Source organism: Neopsephotus bourkii, unplaced genomic scaffold (assembly GCF_033783945.1).
Source record: "Neopsephotus bourkii isolate Nb327-2 ecotype Australia unplaced genomic scaffold, CSIRO-AGI_Nbou_v1 NB_122, whole genome shotgun sequence".
Classification (NCBI taxonomy): Eukaryota; Metazoa; Chordata; class Aves; order Psittaciformes; family Psittacidae; genus Neopsephotus; species Neopsephotus bourkii.
The window spans coordinates 628,129-648,204 of record NW_026900639.1 but is presented as its reverse complement, the minus strand read 5'-3'; the positions used below and the strand labels follow the sequence as shown (position 1 = coordinate 648,204).

Here is a 20,076-nt window from a genome sequence, read left to right as displayed (position 1 = left end):
TTCTTCATCCTATGGTACCTATATAGTCTCAGGATCCATTACATATTCATTTTCTACTGAATCCCACGTCTTCATGAGCAAGAGCACATTTCGACTGGGGTTTGTGTCACCAGCGCTGCTTGGTGTATTTGGTGTTGCATTTTCCGTATAAAATATACAGCTTTTTTTTTGCCTTCTTCTCCCTCCCCCCCACTTCCCCCCCCATCCAGATGAGCAACAAACATGTGTTCTCCTGATCCCAATAATTAGAGACTAAGATGGCTACTGCCAGACTATCTACTATTCTGGTCTATATCCACAGCTGGCATAAATCAACATAGTTCCCTTGAAGTTAGTAGAACTCTCTGATTTATAGCAGCTGAAGTGTTGCTCTAAAGGCAGGCATTTGCTTTCCTTCACAGCTGGTGTTCCTATAGGGAGATGTGGACAATTCACCCTATGGAAACTAGGAGAAGTAACAGTAATCTTTAAGAAAATTCTTATTTTTACCTTTCTGTCTTCCTCCACCTTTGCTCACAGCAACTTCCCATCAGATAAACCCCCTCACAGATGGCCTACCACATCCTTCTCTCTCCTTGCAAATACAACCTATTCTGTTCTTCCTTCCAGTATCTTCTTGTCTTGTTTGAACCACTCAGGTGTTAAGACATGGATGGAAAAAGCTGTATAGCTGACAAAAAAAATAATAAAATAAATAGGGAGAGAAGCCCCATCTGGTTTTATTTTATATTTTTTTCATTAGCTATCTTTGAAATGCCACCGACATTTGAAAGTATCTGACTTTCTGTTTATAACTTGATTATATAAAGTGCAGAGGTTGAGTAGCATATAAGCAGATGTGGTTTGCAGATTGCTTTCTTCATCCAACAGCTGACATCTGCTGTGCTAGGGACTGAAAAGGCAGAAAAATAAATTGTCTTCTGGTTACAAATCTTCTAAAAACACTTTTTCTCTGTTCTCTGGGGAAGACACTCAAGCTGTGGCCATCTCAGAACTCTAAGGACAGCATTCCTTATTGGGAAAAGTTGCTCAAGCACATTTAGGTGGAGAGAGAAACATCTTTGACGTGCTCTCAGCCTCTCATTTAAAGATGTCTGGACAGTTTCCATCAACAGTTTATTTTGAGGAGAGAATTAAAGTTTAAACTCAAAGATTAATTTTATTTTTAAGAGAAAAAAAACAACCCAGCCTGCTTGGGGGAGAGGGGTGTTATTCTGTTGAGAATTCAACTATCTGAAAAGTGATAATTTTTGGCACCAAATAGTTCAATTCAAATATCCCACAACAAAATTTCATGAAAATTCTTAACTTTTCTCAGGTCTTTATTGTCCTCGGAAAGAGACAATTCTCATTCTCTATACTAACTCCTCCACTTGGTCCAAGGAGGAGCATGGTAAATTGCAGTACATGGAATAAGACTGCTAGATGAACTTATCTAGGCTCCTTTTCTTGGACCAGATGAACTTTTGAGGTCCTTTCCAAACTGGGATGTTCTGTGATTCCAGCAGACATTCCGGCATTCCATTCCATATGACAGACAGACTTATCAAAGACCAGAGAATCATAAGGCACTGTGGCAGTATTCCCAAATTGAAACAATTCAGATTTGGCCAGAATATTTTGTTTTCACTTATATTCTATTTTTCTGTTTCCTAAATTTTTTATTTTATTTTATTTTATTTTTTCTCTGGAAAATGTCCTGATGAGCTCAGTTCTCTTTGAAGATTAACCTGGTCCATCTCTCAGGAGACATCATACCCTGATGATCAAGAGAATTTTAGAAAATTCACAGTTAACCCGGCCTCCCATGTAGGACATTGGAATAGCTTTTTGGGACTGAGTTCTGCTGCTAATATCTGCTGTGAATACAACTGAAAAATAAAGAGGACTCCCCACCCTGTTCCCTGCCTTTCAAAAACCGATTAATAGGAGGAGGGATATTTGGTCAGGATTTTTTTGCAGCTGCTGGAAATCTAGGGATTCTCATGGAAGAGACGAATGGGGGATTTAGGGCAAGATCATCTGCCTTGATTTGGCTGTTTGCAACAATTTACAGGGCATTGTAATATCTTTAATCCATGGAATTGATCCAAGACATCCACCCAGCAGTGGTTAGCCAGCCCTGCAGGTACTTAAAACCCAAGATGTACCTCCCTGTTTGCTTTGATATTGTATATTTGAATAAAGGTAATCATACATATATGTAGTAATCACATAGATGGAGCTGTTGACTGCCATCTATGTTACATCCTGATGAAAAAGAAAAGTGAAGAACACTCACCAGAAGCTGTGTGAAACGGCTGATCTGTTAGGGTATTTTGGTTATTGTTTGGTCTACAGGAGTAAACTAAACAGAAGTCAGGAGGTGATGTGCCAGGGGTATGGAAGAGGAACAGAAAGGTAAGAAATTGAATAAAATCCCGAAGTATTTAAGTGGGATTTTTTGTCATTGCCAGAAGCCTCCCATCCATACAGAGCTGCCAATTTACAAGAAGTGGCAACAGTTTTGATTTTGACAGAAGTGCAAAGGATCATCTCTGTGTCATGCCAGCTGTACTGTGAATATACCTTATCTTGAATATATAAAAAAACGTACAGATATAATCCTTGGATGACAGTATGACTACTGGATTTTGGCCAAGAATCGACAGAGGTGAGCTTTCAGATACCTTTCTGGGTTGTTTCTTTACTGTTATTTCTCTAATGTATTTTTATTAGAGAATAGCTGAAGTGTGGGGAAACCTACCAACAAACCCCACAACCATGCCGATTGTGGAATTCGGAAGACAAAGTGAAATATGACTCTCCCTGTTATTATGGTCTATTCTTATCTCACAGAGGTGGAGCTGACAAGATCCCAAGCTGCTGTTGAACTGCTGCTGGCATCTTAATTGCCTGGTATTTTCCAGTGCTGTTTTCAGCTCAGGAATAAGACCTGGTGGATTTTTAAAATGTCATGTAAAACACAGGTATGTGCTTGTGCCTGCTCGGACATTGTCTTTGTGGTTATGGCTTCTCTCAGAGCGCACACTAATTTGCATTACAGATTCACACTTTGAATTTAAACTTCGAATTTCCTGGGTCTGCCCTGGCTCTTGCAATGTCATTCAAGAAGTCTGTAGTGAGAGAATATGGTGAAATTGCTCCCTGGTATTTCTTTGGGTCTGTAGAAAGCTCTTACAGTTCTCCAGCCATGACACATTTCAACGCAGAAATCAATGCAACAAAACTTTTTACAGGGCATGAAAACGGTGCATGATTTCTGTTATTTCTTAGCAGAAATACCTACAGCTTGCAGAGTCTGCAGGGATCACTCATTCTGATCAGCAGGGTACATCTTTCCACACTTTGTTGTTGCCCTGAACAGAAAATGGCCAAATGAGAACTCAAAACCTGCAGAAAAACCTCTACTCCAGAGCTTTGCAATTTGAAAGAAATCTCAGAACATAGAATTCAGCCCAGGTACGGTTCATGTCACTTAATTTAGGTGTCTACAATGTAAATATATTTATGTGAACTCTGTGGTTCTGCTTCCATCACAGTCAACAGAGATCTAGCCCATATATTCAGTGTGAGGGTGATGTATCTCTCAGCTGCAGGTGTCTATGGCTTCACTCATTTGAGATGCCTCTGCCTCCAAAGGCCTCTCCAGAGCTCTGTGGGTGTCCTGTAGTTTAATAATTCACAGAGGATGGGATTAATTTGCCTACATAAGTGTTTCTGGAGCCATTTCTGATATCCTGTGGTATCTGAGATATGTATGGGACTGGCAAGTATGAAGTTTTGGCACAGACCCTATGGGAGACTGAGGCTCTTCTGCAATGGTAGTTGAAGGCCAGGTAGGACCATCTAATGCATCTCTGTCACACCTCCAATGCAAACAAATCCCAGCCTACAACCCAGGGACCAAATGTAGCTGAACTTCTACCCTGTCTGCACTTGTTATAGTGAGATCAATATATTGGAAAGTTGTTGTCAGAAACTTCTTCCCCATGTGACCATACAAACGTGAGTTTGAACTGGTGGGCCCCATTAGAGCAGTTCTGGTGGCTTTTGTGAACTGAAGAGTTGTCAGAACTAGAGTCTGGTCTAGGCAGAGTGAGTAGACAGATCTCTGCGTAGCTCCTCATGGAGACATGTACAGCCATAGAATGGTTTTGAGTTAGAAGGCACCACAAGGATCATCCAGTTTCAACCCCACGAGACCAGGTTGTTCTTAGCCCACACTGAGGAAACTCAGTTCTGGTCAAAGCTGGTAGTAGAGAAGGGATGCTAGGAAGAAATTGTTTTACTAGCAGGGTGGTGAGGCCCTGGCACAGGTTGCCCAGAGAAGCTGTGGCTGCCACATCAGTGGAAGTGTTCAAGGCTAGGTTGGACAGAGCTTGTAGCAACATGGTCTAGTGGAAGGTGTCCCTGCCTGTGGCAGGCGGGTTGAAATTGGATGGTCTTTAAGGTCTCTTCCAACCCAAACCAGTCTGAAAAAGTTAAATTCTTTTTCATATAACTGATACTAAATGAAAAGAAATATACATCCTCAAAATACATTCCAGAAATTTATTCCTCATGGACTTCCTGAACTGGTTATCTTTATGCAATAACCTTCAGGTATTGACAGGGGGTTGGAACTGGATGAGTTTTAAGGTCCCTTCCAACCCAAACCATTCTATGGGGAAAAAAGAAAAATAAAAATCTGGGTAATGTGGAAGTGTGATCTCCTGATTTAGAAAATGGACATAAGAAAATGCAGATCTGAAAACTAAGTTCAATTTGCTTTGAAGGGAGGTTATTTAAATCAAAGGAGTGGTGGGATTAGACAAGCTTCAAAGGGTTACCCTTATCTTAGTTATTTTAATGAGAATTTGGAATTCAAGTCCCTAAAATGGTCTGGAAATTCTCAGCCGTGAGGATGTACTTGAAGACACACAGTACTATCCCAGACCATATCTCACACCATGCATGTGTGTGTGTATGTATGTTTCCCTCTTTGTTAGATGCATTATAAGTACTACAGATTCTTCGTACATCCCCAGGAGAACACCAATGTGTGATCTGAGGTGTGAACTCTTCCCTGCACTAGATGACATGTTGGTGGTCAATCTCCCACATAGGTCTATCCCTCACGTCTAAATATAAATCTGTGCTTGTCATTTAATGAACTGCAGCACAACAAAGGCCAGGGGTGCAGTCCTGACTGAAAGTGAGATGCTCTGCAAGTGAAGTAGGAAGGTAATTGTTGGCGCAGTTGTGGGGAGGACAAAACCCATCGATGGGACCTGAGCCATAACCCAACCTCCCCCTCATACATGCACACGCAGGCACACACAACCAGAAATTTTTGACCCAGTGCCAGCCTCAGCCCTAAAACCCCTAAACTCTCTTTCCATTTAAGTGTCAATTCGTAACAATACCATATCCCATAGCTCTAAAATAGCCGAGTAAATGTCTTGTCCTTTTATAGCTGTGGCCCTATTGTAATCTCTGGCATGTGACAGGTCTGAGAGTGACATAATGTGTGACTTCAAGAGACTGGACAGGGATAAAGACCTGTGTGCGCTGATGATTTATCCTGCAGCAGCCATCTCTTTCCTGTCTGTCTGTCTCCTTCTCTCCCTTTCTAAAGCAGCTCACCAGCAAACCAATATGGCTCCAAAGAAGCCTGAACCTAAGAAGGCAGAACCTAAGAAGGAAGAACCCAAACCAGCACCTAAACCAGCAGAACCAGAACCCCCCAAAGAAGCTGAATTTAACCCAGCTTCTATCAAAGTATGTATCTTTTAACCTGGCATGGGAGGAAGCAGGCTGGTGGGGCTTGGGTTGGTGGTGGTTTTGGCAGTGGTATATTCAGTGCTGTGAGATGACATTCTCCAGAAGTAGCTCTTGGTTTTGAGCAGAATGTGAGCAGCAAAGACAATTGCTACAGGTGAAGTAAGAGTTGGAGCAAAGTATTGCGGGATCAGCTAAATAGAGACACTCAAAGCAAATTTTATTTTATCTGAGGGTGTTCAGACCTATTCATTCCATCTTATTCCCAAAGTAGCAGATTTTATTGCATGCAAACTTTACTGACCTCAGTGGGAAGCTTATTGCTCCTCTGCTGGCAACAATGCAGGTAGATGCCAGGAAGACTTGATTATATTTGAGGCTGACCACTGACTAACAGACCAAGGCTAGATTGTAAGTTTGGAGTGGGCTTAGAGCAGGCTTGGAGCATGGGTTGAATTAATTTCTCTCTGCCTGGAATGCATCATTTTGGTAGATACCACCAGCCCGAGACTTCCTTAAAGTAAGCCAGTGACACCTCCTGAGGTTTTCCAGAAAAGCCCAATTGAATGGCAAAGGAACTGTGTGCTTATGTGTATCTTGGGAGGCAGAGAGAAACTTGGGAAAAAATCCAGCTTTCTTGACTGAACTGCTGCTTTCAGGTTCTGCACCCAGGATTCCTTCAATGGGCATGAGCCTTCTCCTTCTCCTTTAGAGAAGTCTCTGCTGGAAAGAGCTGTTGCTGCTCTCAGCAGGATTTGCTGAAGTCTTCCTGAAATATGTAAGGAAAAGATTGTTTTCAGGGCCATTTCAGAAAGAGGTTTTGAGAGAATTTGGGAGAATTTAAGAATACTCTAATCCTGATCTGCCTAACTGGCGTGGCGTCAAATTGCCCTTTCATTGAACAACCCCATTGACAGGCAACTACCAGTGTCTAGGAAACACTCAAGGTTTTAAAACGGTGAAGTAGGTAATTCCACTGAAATGGTGCTGGAGATCTTTCAGATGCTTTTTTTCCATGGAAATTTACTCTTCATCAGATATCTGAGAGTGACCTTTACTTTGAAAAACATTTGCTTCAGGAAATGATAAGGAAAAAGAAATTTTATAGTCCTGTGAAAATGACCATGAAATGGACTATTCAAGAGTGACCTCTTGACTTACAAAAATGCAGTAAGCAAATAAAGATCTGACAATGACTAGTTCCCCTTTGATCTTTCTGCACAACACACATACACAAGCAATGTTAGAGATCCCCACAAGAATCTTTAGAGAGAGTTTTCCCATATTGTTAGCACAGTAAATACCCCATGATAAATGGACACGGCAAGATGTAGCTGGATATCTTTGCAAGGCATTGTTCTTTGGGAAAAGGCATTGACCTTGGGGAAAAGAAGAGGAGCTTTTTAGGGTCTCCTAGTTGTTTTTTTTTCTCATGGGGATTTGAACCAGACAATGGCTGGGTATAGATCAGCATTATTTTGTTGATTAAAGCAACCAGATTCTTCAGATTTTTTCTTGTTTCTTACAAGAAACTGAGTAATCAACAAGGGAGTCCTGGCTATCATCCATGTTTATGGTGAGCCATGGGACATGAAACAAGACTAGATAATACCAAAGAGGAAAATAACGCCACTGCCATCCATGGCACCAGCTCCTCAGAGCTGAGGTGAGGGATAAGTGTCTCCTGGACCCTCTCTTGTTAGGTCAGAAAGTGATTTACTCCCCAGGAAAACATAGGAACTATGTGAGAAAGGGAGTAAATTACTCTGTCTTTTCAGCGTGCTGCCCGAGTACACCGCAGCAAGTCTCATGGGTGGCTTGTAAATCATGGGCTGCTGAAACCATTTGCTTCTTTCACATGGGAGCGACTCCTACAGCTGGGGATTTCTAACAAAGGAAGCACTAAAAGTGGAGGATTTTCTGCCTTGAATCATAAAGACCTTGCAAATCTTTCAGTTCAAATGCTAGAGAAAAAAAGTGATCATTTGTAACTATATCAAGAAGAACTCAAATTACAAGAGATTTGGTTTTGGGCTAATTTTTAAAGTAATGCCCACAGAGTTAGTGCCGTACTCTGAGAACTTCCACCGTGACCTTGAGTAAGTGGTACGTGGTGGGATCCATCTCTCTGTACTTAACATTCCTGCACTGTAAAAGGAGGAGGGGGAAATAGCAATAACTTCTCTTTCAGGGCACAGATGGCTTCAGCCAGGATACCATGACACTGTGGTAATATTCATCTGGGGTAGTGTGACACTGTGGTATGAAGGGCAGCTAAGTCCATTAGAAACATGAGTTATAATTAAAAGAAAATAAATTAAAAAATCCCAAACTGGTACTGCTAAGAAAATAGACACTCCTCTTTGTAGTCAACACAATATCAGGATCATCAAATACATTTCCACCCATGTAGGATTTGAAACCAATTAATTTCTACATTTTTATTTTAAACTTATTCTGCACATGCATTCATGCAAATTCTTATATTTTTCCTCTATCCCAATTCGCAATTATGGACTCTTATAATGTTTTAAATTGCCAAAAAAATATATTTTGGGTTCCTTAAAAACAAATAAATCAATTCAATATCCTATTTTAACATCCCTTCATCTTTGCAGAGAATATTCCATTATCTACTATATACAAAATTAGACTAGGGAAAGCATTGGTAGATGCATAATTTGGGTCCCTTAGCAAGGGGAAATGACATTCTCTAGAGAAGTTTGAGAAGTTTTCCTGGGAATTTTTCAATTAAATGTTTTTCATCAAGAATGCTTCTGTCAAAATTGAAGCTATTTGTGCACAGGGCTGGGTCTGGCAGTATGCTGCTTCTTGCTACATAAGCCTAGTTGTGATGGAGCTCAGGCCATCTGGTGTAGATCAGAATACCTCCGTACATTCTACAACATTTGAAAAAAAAAAATAAAAGGCTTTAAAGAGTTTTGAAATTCTCCAAACATCTGATGTCTACATTCCAGGATAAAACTGGTTCTTGATTTTAGGCCAACGATAATCTGAAGTTAAAAAAAATCTGAGGAAAATAATCTTATATCAAAACAAAATGTTAAAAATGATCAAAATGCATCTTTTGATGGGAATGTCTCAAATTTTCAGTATTTATTCTCAGACTTTATTGCACAATTTTGAATTTGGAATTTTTAATTTTTTTTAAGTCTCAAAGCTGAAGTATTTCTGTGGTAGAGAAAATCTTCTTGTTTCAATTTTTCTGGTATGTCTGCTCTCATGATAATGGTTTAAGAGCCTTATTTCACACTCCAGAACAATTTTAGATTTTCCCATTGTCTTTCTCTAGCTGCTTCATGGTCTCAGGGTGTATTTGGCTTCTATTGGGATGTGATTTATAGTGGCTTAAATCTGAGCTACATCCCCTTAAGTAAATGCAGTTATACTAAAGTTTTAATGCTACTCACATATACATTCCCATGGGATTTGATCCAATACTTAAAATTTCAAAGTAGATTTGGTGCAATTGAATATTGTTTGGAACTCATAGAGAAGAGTTATGGGTTGTTTTATTTTTTGGTTTGTTTGTTTTTCTGTAAGACTTTGTCTGAACCCATGAGGAAGTCTTTCAGAAACTGTTACTCTGGAATGGGCCTTGAACCTCTTTACTTTGGGAAATAGATTGTCTTGAAGAGATTTTTGTAGCAAGAAGATTGTCTTTTCCATATTTCTAATTCATTCCCATCTGAATGCTGTCTTGTAGCAGGTGGACACATTTTGCCAGAAATATATTCTGCTCTCCTGAAAACCATTAAGGCTGATGGAAAACAGGATGAATATTTCATTGTTATGGACACAGAAAGTGTGACTGGGTTATCTAACTTTAACTACTGAAAAAAATTACCACTGACCTTAAGCAAATCGCCTATAATCAACTCTAGAGAGTTTTATCCCTTGCAGCTGTGCTAAACACCTATATGAGGATGAATTGTATCACCCTTGGGAGATGGTGATAAAGAGAGTTGAGAGAGGTATTTGGGTGCCAATTTCAGCAGCTAAAGTTAGCTGAGATGACGTGTGCTCAAAGTCCAGTGAGTACTGGGTACAAAAAAGATAGCTGGCATATGTGAGGACCTGGAAAGGACACAGCTTACCGTGCAGACTTATCCTTAATAACCACATTTTCCCATGCTGTCACTTGATATGCTTATTGTAGCAGCATGCAGCAATACAGGTGCCTGGGGAAAAAAGAGTCATCATTTATTTTTGTGGAGTACTGCAATCTTAAAGCCATGTGAAAACTGTTCTCCATGAAAAGTCCTGCAGGCTTCTGAGCATCTGCAGGCACAGTAAACAATAAAAGCTTCTTCCCTTTTATTTCTTCTTCACCTGGCATGGGAGCAGCCAGGAGGCAAATACACAGGCTTTGGACAGCACCAGTAAAGATGAGATCCTTCCAATATGCCTGTTCAGCTCCCAGGCACCGAGTATGCCGCACTGTGGTGGCAGACATGCAGGGGTACATGTCTGAGCCTACACTGCAGTGTGAATCAGGCTGAGCAGCAATAGGGAGGAAGATTGAAGTCTGGGGGAAGAGAAGCAAACATCTCTTGGGGGAGATGGATTGACTTTTATTGGGGAAAATCCCATTTCAACATCAAATACCCTGCTCGGTTGTATTGTCAGAGCAGGTTTTTGATGCTTTTCTGAATAGTTTATTCTGAACTGAAGTGACTGAAATGATTATTTCATGGTCAGCTTGGACGTGGGACAAATGTATGTGAGTTAATAGTGAATATATGTGTCCGAAGGCCTCTGGGGAATGAAAAAACAAGAGTCACTTTGTGGTAGAAAGGATTTTGTTTGTGGGGTAAACGTGTTGAGAGGTTTTGAGCATACTTTTTGAGAATGAAGCATATTTTGCATGTGTCAGAGAGAGGAATTTAACTAGGTCCCTGACTTCTGTAAGAAGAGATGGAGTGTGTGTAGGGGTGAAGGGTTTTGTCTGCAAAAAAGCTTCTTTGTGAATAAGAAAGCTAAGGTGTTTGCCTACTTGAGGGAGATTTTGAGTGTGCAAAAGAAGTGTTTTATGTGACTGTGTGAGGGAACCAGCTTATGAGCTCATGGGCACATACCTCTACTGGCGTGAGAGACAGATAACCTCATAGCTGGTTGGTGATAGGAGTGTGAGGTCCTGTGCAGTGTAGATCTGTGGGAATCACTCTACAACAGGGCATTTTCTTGTTAAGAAAAGCCATTTGCCTGGCCAAAGTTAGGATATCCCAGCACAAACATGATTTGAATCTCAACATATTGAAGAACCCTTTACCTCTGGTACAGAGACAAGAGGAGCAGGTGTCTTCAATGCCATTCACCAATCTGTTTCACCTCTTTACACCAGGAAAACACAGCTATATCAACAGTACATGAGATAGATGGTGGTACAGAGCTGTCCCCAAGCCACCCACACAGGGCTGTACATTACTCAGTGTGGGGATTATTTCTAGGGGTCTTTGAGTAGATGATCTCCTAGCACATACTAAAGGCATCCAGCTACTAAGGGGCTTATCTGGTTCCAAGAAAGCCTGTCTGGATATCCAGAGGACAACTGAAGGTGGCCACCATATGCTTTCAACCCTCGAACACCCTCTCATCTTTCTCAATCTAACCTATTTTTTCCCTTGGTTTCATTCCTTCCAGGTGCTACATGTTTCCATTGTCATCACCATTATTATTGGCCTAGATTGCATCTCAGTAGAAATACTTTTAGAGAGCTATTTCCCTCCTGTGCTCACATACTTGAAGGTTTCTGAAGTGGGCAGAAATCTGCCAGGCTAAACCAAGCCCATGCTGGGTTCCTTTCTCTTTCAGTGGTTTCTTCCTGAGCCTTTCAAGCACAGAGAAATTTAAGTAGTGATTCTTGAGGAGGCCCTAAGCAAAAATAACTGAAATTTAGTGAAGACAAGAGACACTATTGCAAGCTTGTGGGAGTCAGTAGGAAATCTTTCCTTTTGAGTTTTATGAGATTTGCCCCTGACTCACCATCCTAGCTATGGATCAGTGCTTTAGCAAGGCATGAGAACTTTTGTAAGCTTATTGTGATTTATTTTCAATTTAGCGAGTCGTGAATGCCTCTTAGGTATCTGCTCAAAAACTGCTGGCAAATTGTCTTCAGGTGCATAAAGACAACTCCCTTTTCAACATAATAATGGTACAAGCTCCTGTGTGGTGTCAGATGCTACCTATTTTAAATAACAGGTACATTTCTTAAAATGGGATTAATAAATTTGAATTTTGAAAAAGTCCAGTCCGGCTTCTATGGAGGGAACCTAGATATTTTGCTTATATGAGATGCCTATCACAGCTGGTTATAGCAAAGAAAAAGGAGCTCCATCCTGAAAATTTTGGCTGCACAATTTCAAATTACTATCTCAAGCACAAGGTCTTAGTAAACAATCCAGATAAGTACAGAGTCACTGGAGGTTTGGATTGTATTACTCCAGTTTCCACAACTACTTAACATGTCACCCATTTCCCTCTTGCACCAGAAAGATATTCAACCAAAGTGCCCTGATACCCTTGTGACAGGCACAGAAGAACCAGAAAAGTATTAAAGAGGAGAAATTCCACTCAAACCCCAGATAACCAGAGCCCTTTGCCTTGCTCAGCCTACACTATACCGGGGATAAGTGAAGAATGCCATAGGCTCCTAGATGATCTATCGTCATTTCATGTCACCGAGTGTGATGAGTACTTGTTTTATGGACCTCAAGTCTGTTTAATTATCTAATCTGACATCTTATACACAGGTTTTGACTCAGATGAGCTCTGCTTGAGCCCAAAGATTCTGGTTAGGGAAAAGCATTTTGGGCCTAATGACAGTGAAAGAAAGGAAGATCAAAAGTGGGATTCTCCTGATGTCTTTCAGGCATCTACAAGTTAGATATTCAAGGTTGAGCTATTCTCTTTAAGCTCCTGTCAATCACAGCTGCTAACAGGCACTGATAGAAGTTTATTCATTTCACCAGAAGGCGGCGAGCATCTAAGGTAGATGAAATAAAGCAGTGGCAGAGAAGAGGGCCCACTGAAATATAAGCATATGCAAGCCATGATCTGGATGCAGTGAGGAGCCCTGACAGCTCATTTTTGTGCCCCAGCTGATGTGAATTGCAAATACTTTGTGCTCGCCAGTAGAGTACTGCCAGAGCTGGACCATGCCTGGAAGCAAGCCAATAAAAAGCTATCTGGTTTGTACAGTGCTGTATAGCACTGCTTTGGTAGAAATTCACTGCTTTGGATTTCTACCAGTCTGTAACTTTTCCACAATATAGACATTGGCTGCTGAATGTTATCAGCTCTGCCTAAGACCCTATTCTAAAAGAAATTATAGACCTACTCCAAAGGGCTGACCACGGAGGAGGACAGATCGGCAGGACCCTGAACATGAGAAATCACTGCCATGTCTGAAAGAAAGTCCTGCATCTTTCCCGTCTGTCATGTCCACAAACCTGAAGGGAATCCAAATTCAGTAGCCCATGGTCCTTTCTGAGAAAAACATGGCCTGTGGATTTCAGGTCATGCCAGTCAACAATTGCTTTGCATGAGCTGAGGAAGCATCATCCTCCTTGAGGGATTCCCCTCCAAATTCACAACAGCTAAAGTCCATGGCATAGCACTTTCCCTTTATAAATGGTGCTTTCTCACACACTCTCTTCCCCCCCCTGCATAGCAGGGAGTGTAGAGGTCTGATGTCATACACATTGCACACACACAAGTGTGCACTGTGAGGAAAAGCTAGAGGATGCTGTCAGGTCTGTCTTCCCTCTCCAAAACCTCCCTGCCTAGGAGAGGCTGTTATATGCAGCTACCACAGATATTTTCTCAGGAGCTAGTTGCTGAGACATGCTGCCTTGCACATAAAAATCATGGCCAAGCTTATAATGGGGTCAAAGCCCCATTAACAATTTGCTTCAGTGCTTCTGAGTGGACCCCAGAGATAAACATAATTAAAATGCCATGTGGCCATAGCTCATTTCTAAAGGCAGCTCTGCTCTTTTTTTTCTCTTTTTTATTTATCACGCTTCATGTCAGCTGTAAGCACAGGATATTCCCAGGCAGGCTGCGGCTGCTTTTAAGCGTCGAAAGAGCACCTTTCTCCCTCCCCTCTGTCATTTCAGAAACACTGGCCCCAGGTTGACATGAGTTTGGCAGCTTGCTTAACAGAAATGAATCAGTGCCTGAGAGTGTAAGGGGTACTTCAGCATTAGGAAAAAACTTATAGCCTTGATCCAAGGAAACGTTTCATCAGAAGAGGGGATGTGAGATGTCTCAAGTCCCCGGGCCTGTAGCATCCCCAGTAGAGATGATCCCCAATGGAGATGCAGGCCAGGATGCAGAGCAGAGAAGAAATAGCAAGATGTTGAGCAAGCATGCATTAAAACACAGCAAAAGGCTTTCTTTGTGGTATATTCCACTCATCCTTAGGGCCAAACCTGAGTAGTGCTGGAAAGCAAAGGAGCTTTCCAGATGAATTTTCTGGGCCAATGGAAGTCTGGCTATCTTTGTATATCTCTCTTGTTCACAGAGCTGGGTGACATTTCTTGTAAAAATACTTTTCAAGGAGACTTGAAAACTGCAATATCGTGGTACCAGAATGTTTTGCAAATACACACAGATTTTGCAAAGACTTAAAAAAAAACCCAACAAACCAAAACAAATTTAAAAGGATCAAGAAAATTACCAGTTTCAGCTTTTTTTAGTCAATTCCCTGTTTAATTTTTTTTTCTTTCTTTTGATCTGAAGCAGCTATTAATTTTGGAGGGTTCTTTCATTCTTATATAAAAAAATACCCAGATTTTTTTAATGGTTGAAATTACTTCAGTTTGGGCAAAAGAGAACATTTTGACCGATCTGGAACAATTTTTCTCCTTCTTTTCCAACTAAAACTGTCATAAAGTAGAACACAAAACCCCAAAATGTTTTCTTTCTTAATCAAAATTACTGTTTCCCTTAAAATTTGGAAATTGTGCAGCAACACTTTAAAGATGTAGTAGTTTGATTTAAAAAAAAATAATTTTTTTTCTTCTAGGCTTTTCTGTGTCTTTGTTAAGCATCTGCCAAAAAAATAATTTTTCTGCAATATCTGATGTCTGTGGCACAGAGATGTAGAGATGTACAAAATCAAACCTGTAAACAGCTCAGCTTGGTCTGAGGGATGCAGAGATGAAAACCTATAAAGTTTCATAAATTCTTTTTTATTTGAAATATCTCAGAGTTGCAGCATTACTGAATCCTCAGGCCTTAGAGCATTTAAAGCAAAATGTGCAGCTGAGTCTGTATCTGGGTTGCTGAGAAGGACAAGCACAGTGTGATGTTTTGAGCATGCTTTTCCTTAGTCTTTCATGTAAAGGAGGTGATTTCTATAGAGGGTCTTAAATACCATTATCTTTATTTTCCTAACACAGAAGAAAAGCCTGTGGCACTGGGTAAACCCTGCCCAAGGGTAGCCCAGATTTATTGAGTCATTTGAAATCATCGTAGTAAGATTAAGAGTTTCTGCAAGCATGTCTAGGACTGGTTTTTTTTTGGGGGTTTCTTTGTTCGTTTGTTGGTTGGTGTTTGTTTTTTTTTTGCCTTACATTTCCCCTTGTAATCCTGCATGTTTCATATCTTTATCTGTCTCACGTTAGAAATTATATATTCGTTGTCTCTATAGTATTTACTAGCACTGCTTTTCACTTCTGTGTGAAGCATACAAACTGATCAAATCGTGCAAAGCAAAGAGTTGTTCAAAAGCAAATAGTTGGCTTAAAAAGGTTTGCACTGCTCTCAGCAGGGTGATTTCAATGCAGTTATTATTTTCCTGGTTCATTTTCTCTTTTCAGTCGCTATCTCAGACAAACTAGGACTCAAGAGTTTGTTTACTTCTGCTATTCCATCAGATTTGCAGCTTTTTGAAAAGGGGGTGGCGGAAATAAATGAGAGAATAACAAATAACCCTTTTTTTGACAGCTTGTGGGGTTTTCACATGGCTATACAGCAGGTCCTGACTTAGAGAGCCCTTACGATAATACATCCTACCACAGAAATTTATCTTTTGAGATCTCATCCAGCATGTTTATCTTCTTCTCCAGCACGTGGTATGGACGTGGCCACTATAGGTTTGTTTGCTTGTCTGTATATGCAAAAAAGGTTTGCATAATGTAGGTTTACTTTGATGTGTAGATGGGTAGTTCGGCAGGACATCAGGGCAGAGGTCTTATACCATGGATGTGTGTATGAGAGATGGGAAGCAAGTGAGAGCTGCCTGATCCACAACTTTACCATTGTCCCTCCAGCCTGTGCCTCCTAACCTTGCATTTTCTTTTCCCTCTCTCTCCAATCTGCCCCTTGATGAGCAGGGAGTTATTAAAAGCACACTCTGGATATGGAACAACTCTGTAATAAGATCTGCATTTCTCACATAGCTGCTAAACCTCAATCAATATGGTTTTAATCACCATTTGTGTAACGTGCAATAACTATTAAATTTAAATTAAATGCACAGCTCAGAGCATGCAAAAGGCTCTGGCCAAAGTGCTAACTTTTCTCAAGTTGCTGGAAGGCTGGACTGTAGAGACAGATTATTTATTCCTCTCGTAAACCAGTTAAATCTTAACTTGGAGAAGGGAAAAAAAATGTTTAGAGTAGCTATCGGAGGAATGGGGGTGGAGAGGAACTGTGGCTCTCAATAGAAACAGAAACGTCGGGTTTCCCCTAACTTTTGCAAAGATGTTAGTGTTTGGGCAGAGGTGCCAGGATGGAAAAGGTTGTTAGCAGGTGTTCCCCATGGACAGTGGAGCCACACAGGTTGTAAGTTGGATGGCAACATGACTTAGAGCCAGATCATGATGTGCTGTTTTCTCTCATGGTTCTGCACCTTATCCTTTTCCAGGAGCAGGTTGGTTACCGAATTGTCACCAAGTCTTTGATGTGCTGGCCAAGGGCAATGTATCCCCATAAGAAGTGGACTCCCAAGTGAAAGAGTCCTTCAGCTTTGCTGTGCAATCCCTGATGGTGACCTTGGGAGCAGTCATCTTGGGTAAAGACCTATCTCTGCACATATATGTTCCATAAGCAAAGTGGGGACACCGATAATTATAGATCTGGATGGGCTTTTGTGAAGGATTTTGATGTGTTAGAAGAGTAGGGCTGATATAAATACTTAGAAACTGCTATGGAACAATTGTCCTTGGCAGCAGGAAAAGGCAGAGTATATCTACAGTGATTTTCAGGCAGAGGTGTGTGGTGAGTACCTGATCTGGACTGGGTAAAAGTAGGGTAACCGGTTAGCTCTGTACCAAGACCAAGAGCATGGGAAGAGCTCCTGCTGCCTTTCTATACACAAAGTTCCTGCTGATGAGACCTGCCCACCTCGTTGCATAAGCTCTGGGACTTTGGGTCTGAATCATCCCAGTCTCTCCTAAAGCTACAGTAGCTCTGAATGATCTCAAAGTACAGAGCTTTCTGATATTAGACTAGCAGTGAGCTTCTCCATCTCCCTCTTCCTTCTTCCCTCAGCGCAGGGACTGCCGGGTTTGCTTAGACAGTTGTAAGGTTTCCAAGTGGCAGAAGTATTAGTTAAAGCCCAGGTATTACTAAAACCAGCAACAACAGAGCAATGGCAAAACATATTTACCAACAATATTATATATTTATATGTATAAAATCATCATCAGTGTAAAGAAGTGGAAAGAAATATGGGAAAGGAAGTGGATGCAATATTAGTAGAGAGGCAATGCCAATATAATCTCTAGAATGTTGGGTGTTTTGTTTCCCTCCTAAGCAAATTTCCTTCTTAAGTTTCATGTCTCATTATCTCGTTGCATGTATCTCAGATGTCATTGTTTCTTCCCCTGTCCTATCTGCAATCTGAATTCTAAAAAAGCAGACAGGCAGAGAGAGACCTAAATATAAACTGAGATCATGCTGCTATGCTCAGGGTATAAAGTCAGCTTGCAGCCCAGCTCTCTTTGATGAAATAGCTGCTTCCCAGAATCCTGGCCATAGCCAGGGAACTGCGTGTTACTGCCACTAATAACAGGGATCAGGAAAGTTTTAGGAGCTTTTACACATGAATGCTATCCACATCACAGACTGATTCCCACCAAGGGGTCAGTCAGCACAGCCGTCTCCAGTCATGCTTATACTCATGCTGGTTTATCCTGATACTTGCATCCTACATTTCCACAGATCTGTGCCCTAAATCCAAAAGATCCTGGCCTCTAAATTTGAAAGTTTTTAAAAAAGATTTATGCCAGTCCTTTGTAAACCATCATCTCTCACTTCTGGTTTCTCTAGCTGCCTTGGGGATTGATATGTGAATATAGTAGTCAGTGTGAGTTATTCATACAATATATATCAAGACGTTCTTCTCTGCGAAGTGAGGTGGTGAGACACTGGCACAGGTTACCAAAGAAGCTGTGTCCTCCCCATCCCTGACACTGTTCAAGGTCAGGTTGGATGGGGCTTTGAGCAACCTGGTCTAGTGGAAGGTGTTTGAACTAGATGATCTTCAAGGTGCCTTCCAATCCAAACCATTCTATGATTGTATATATACATATGAATGTAGAAAAAAAAAAGTATGGAAATATACACTATATGCATGTGTGCATAGACATGTATGTAGGAAAGAAATGAGTGTGCATTTATGCATATTCATAGTACCTATGAATCAGTACACATGTATATACATGTGTATATATAGATGAGGAAAAGCTGACCCCCATGCACACCCCTATAAGGTTTTTCTTTATCCAAATGCCTGGTGCATATGTAACCACACACCATACCCATGCAAGGTGCTTGGATGGTCAACCTAGGGTCCCATGCCCCCTTTTCAGTCCTCTAATAGGTGGGGGAGAGGCAAACCTGCAACCCACCCCACTGGGATTGTGCCAGAAAAGGAGGTGGCACTAAGCCTGCAACCCAGAAGGAGCCTACCCAACCTCCAGCCTGTAAAAGCTGCTCTGCTCCAGCAAACCTAGGCATCCAAAGCCCAGAATAGAAACAGTGACAATCCATCGATTGTATTTTCTGGGAAGCAGCGGAACATTGCAGCCACTGGGCAGACGTGACAGAACAATCTACTGTGAGAAGTCTGCCTCTGTGAATGACCTTCAGAAAACAAAACAGATTGTAAGCCACCTAACCTTAAAAACACAGCAATGGGGAGCAGGGAAATAAAATGAGGCGACATGGAAAACCCCACTATGGTTAAGAGCAGCCTGACAATAACTGCTGAGTGCTGGAGGGGGGAGGGGAGAAGAAAGAAGGAAGAAAAAAAGGCAGGGAAAATAAAGAAGAAAAGAGAAAATGTTCCTAAGGAAAATAGCTCAAACTTTTCACTGTTTGTGGTTAGTACTGACTACTAGGTAACAGTCACTGGCTGGCAGTGGTAGAAATGTTCTCTCCCTTTCACTTAATGGTTGCGAAAGAACAACCCTCCCAAAATGCACACCCCTCTGCCCAGAAATTAAATGTCATCAAATACCATGCTGCTTGGTGACAGCTCTTTATAAACACATAGACTGAATCTGCCTACATCCTTGCGCATGATGGCAGGAGCTGGCTGTATGGAATGCAAAAGGGCCCTGGGGACCAAGGCTACAGGACATGCCCAGTGCATGTGGGTCTCAGAAGTTTCAGTGTCACCTGGCAGGTTCTGCTGCAAAGCCTGGAGAAAACCGTCACGGGTCAGAGCACTTGTTAGTATGATCAGGATTTGGACATTGACACCTTTGTAAGAGGACTGAAAAAAACACCAGATCAAAACTCTGAAACATCAGCTGTGGTTGTAGGAAACTCCAGAATTGGCTTCTTTCTACATAAATAAACCTCTAAATCAAAGGACCCCAGTGAACTGAACTGAAATGAAAAACTCGTGGTGGTGGCAGGGAAAGGGGAAAGGGTTTCTCCTTTCTTTTTTTTTTTTCCAGGAGAATTTTAAATTTTAATAAAAGGGCAAGATTTAAAATTTCCATCCTCTTGACCAACCCCCCCAGCTAGGGCTCATCTTTTCATGCTAAAGGCCCGTGGTGATGCTGGAGACTGGCAGGAACAGCCAGTATGACCGCAGTTACACAGTGAGATCAGAGCATGCTGGTTTTCAGCTCACAATGAATAACATCCTGCTTTGGAAAATAATAATAAAACAAAAGAAAACAAAACAAACAACCAAATCCAACCCCCAGAGTATGAAGTATGGCAGATATGAGTTTGTGCTCTCAAATTTTCTACAGAGAAGTTTTGGCCCTCTGGAAACTCGAGCTGGGTTACAGTGTGGTTGCTTTGGGAGCAGCATGTGTGCTG

At 41.3% G+C, this 20,076-nt stretch overlaps 1 protein-coding gene across 1 annotated transcript in view; it reads left to right on the top strand.

Moving 5' to 3' along the window:
* Positions 1–5,538: 5,538 nt before the first annotated feature.
* The window catches only part of MYL3 (myosin light chain 3), a 35,796-nt gene continuing 21,258 nt past the window's right edge, over positions 5,539–20,076 (top strand). The window contains exon 1 of the mRNA XM_061365870.1: positions 5,539–5,763. Coding sequence (XP_061221854.1) covers positions 5,557–5,763 — 207 coding nt within the window. The 5' untranslated portion in view covers positions 5,539–5,556. The remainder of the gene's footprint in view (positions 5,764–20,076) is intronic.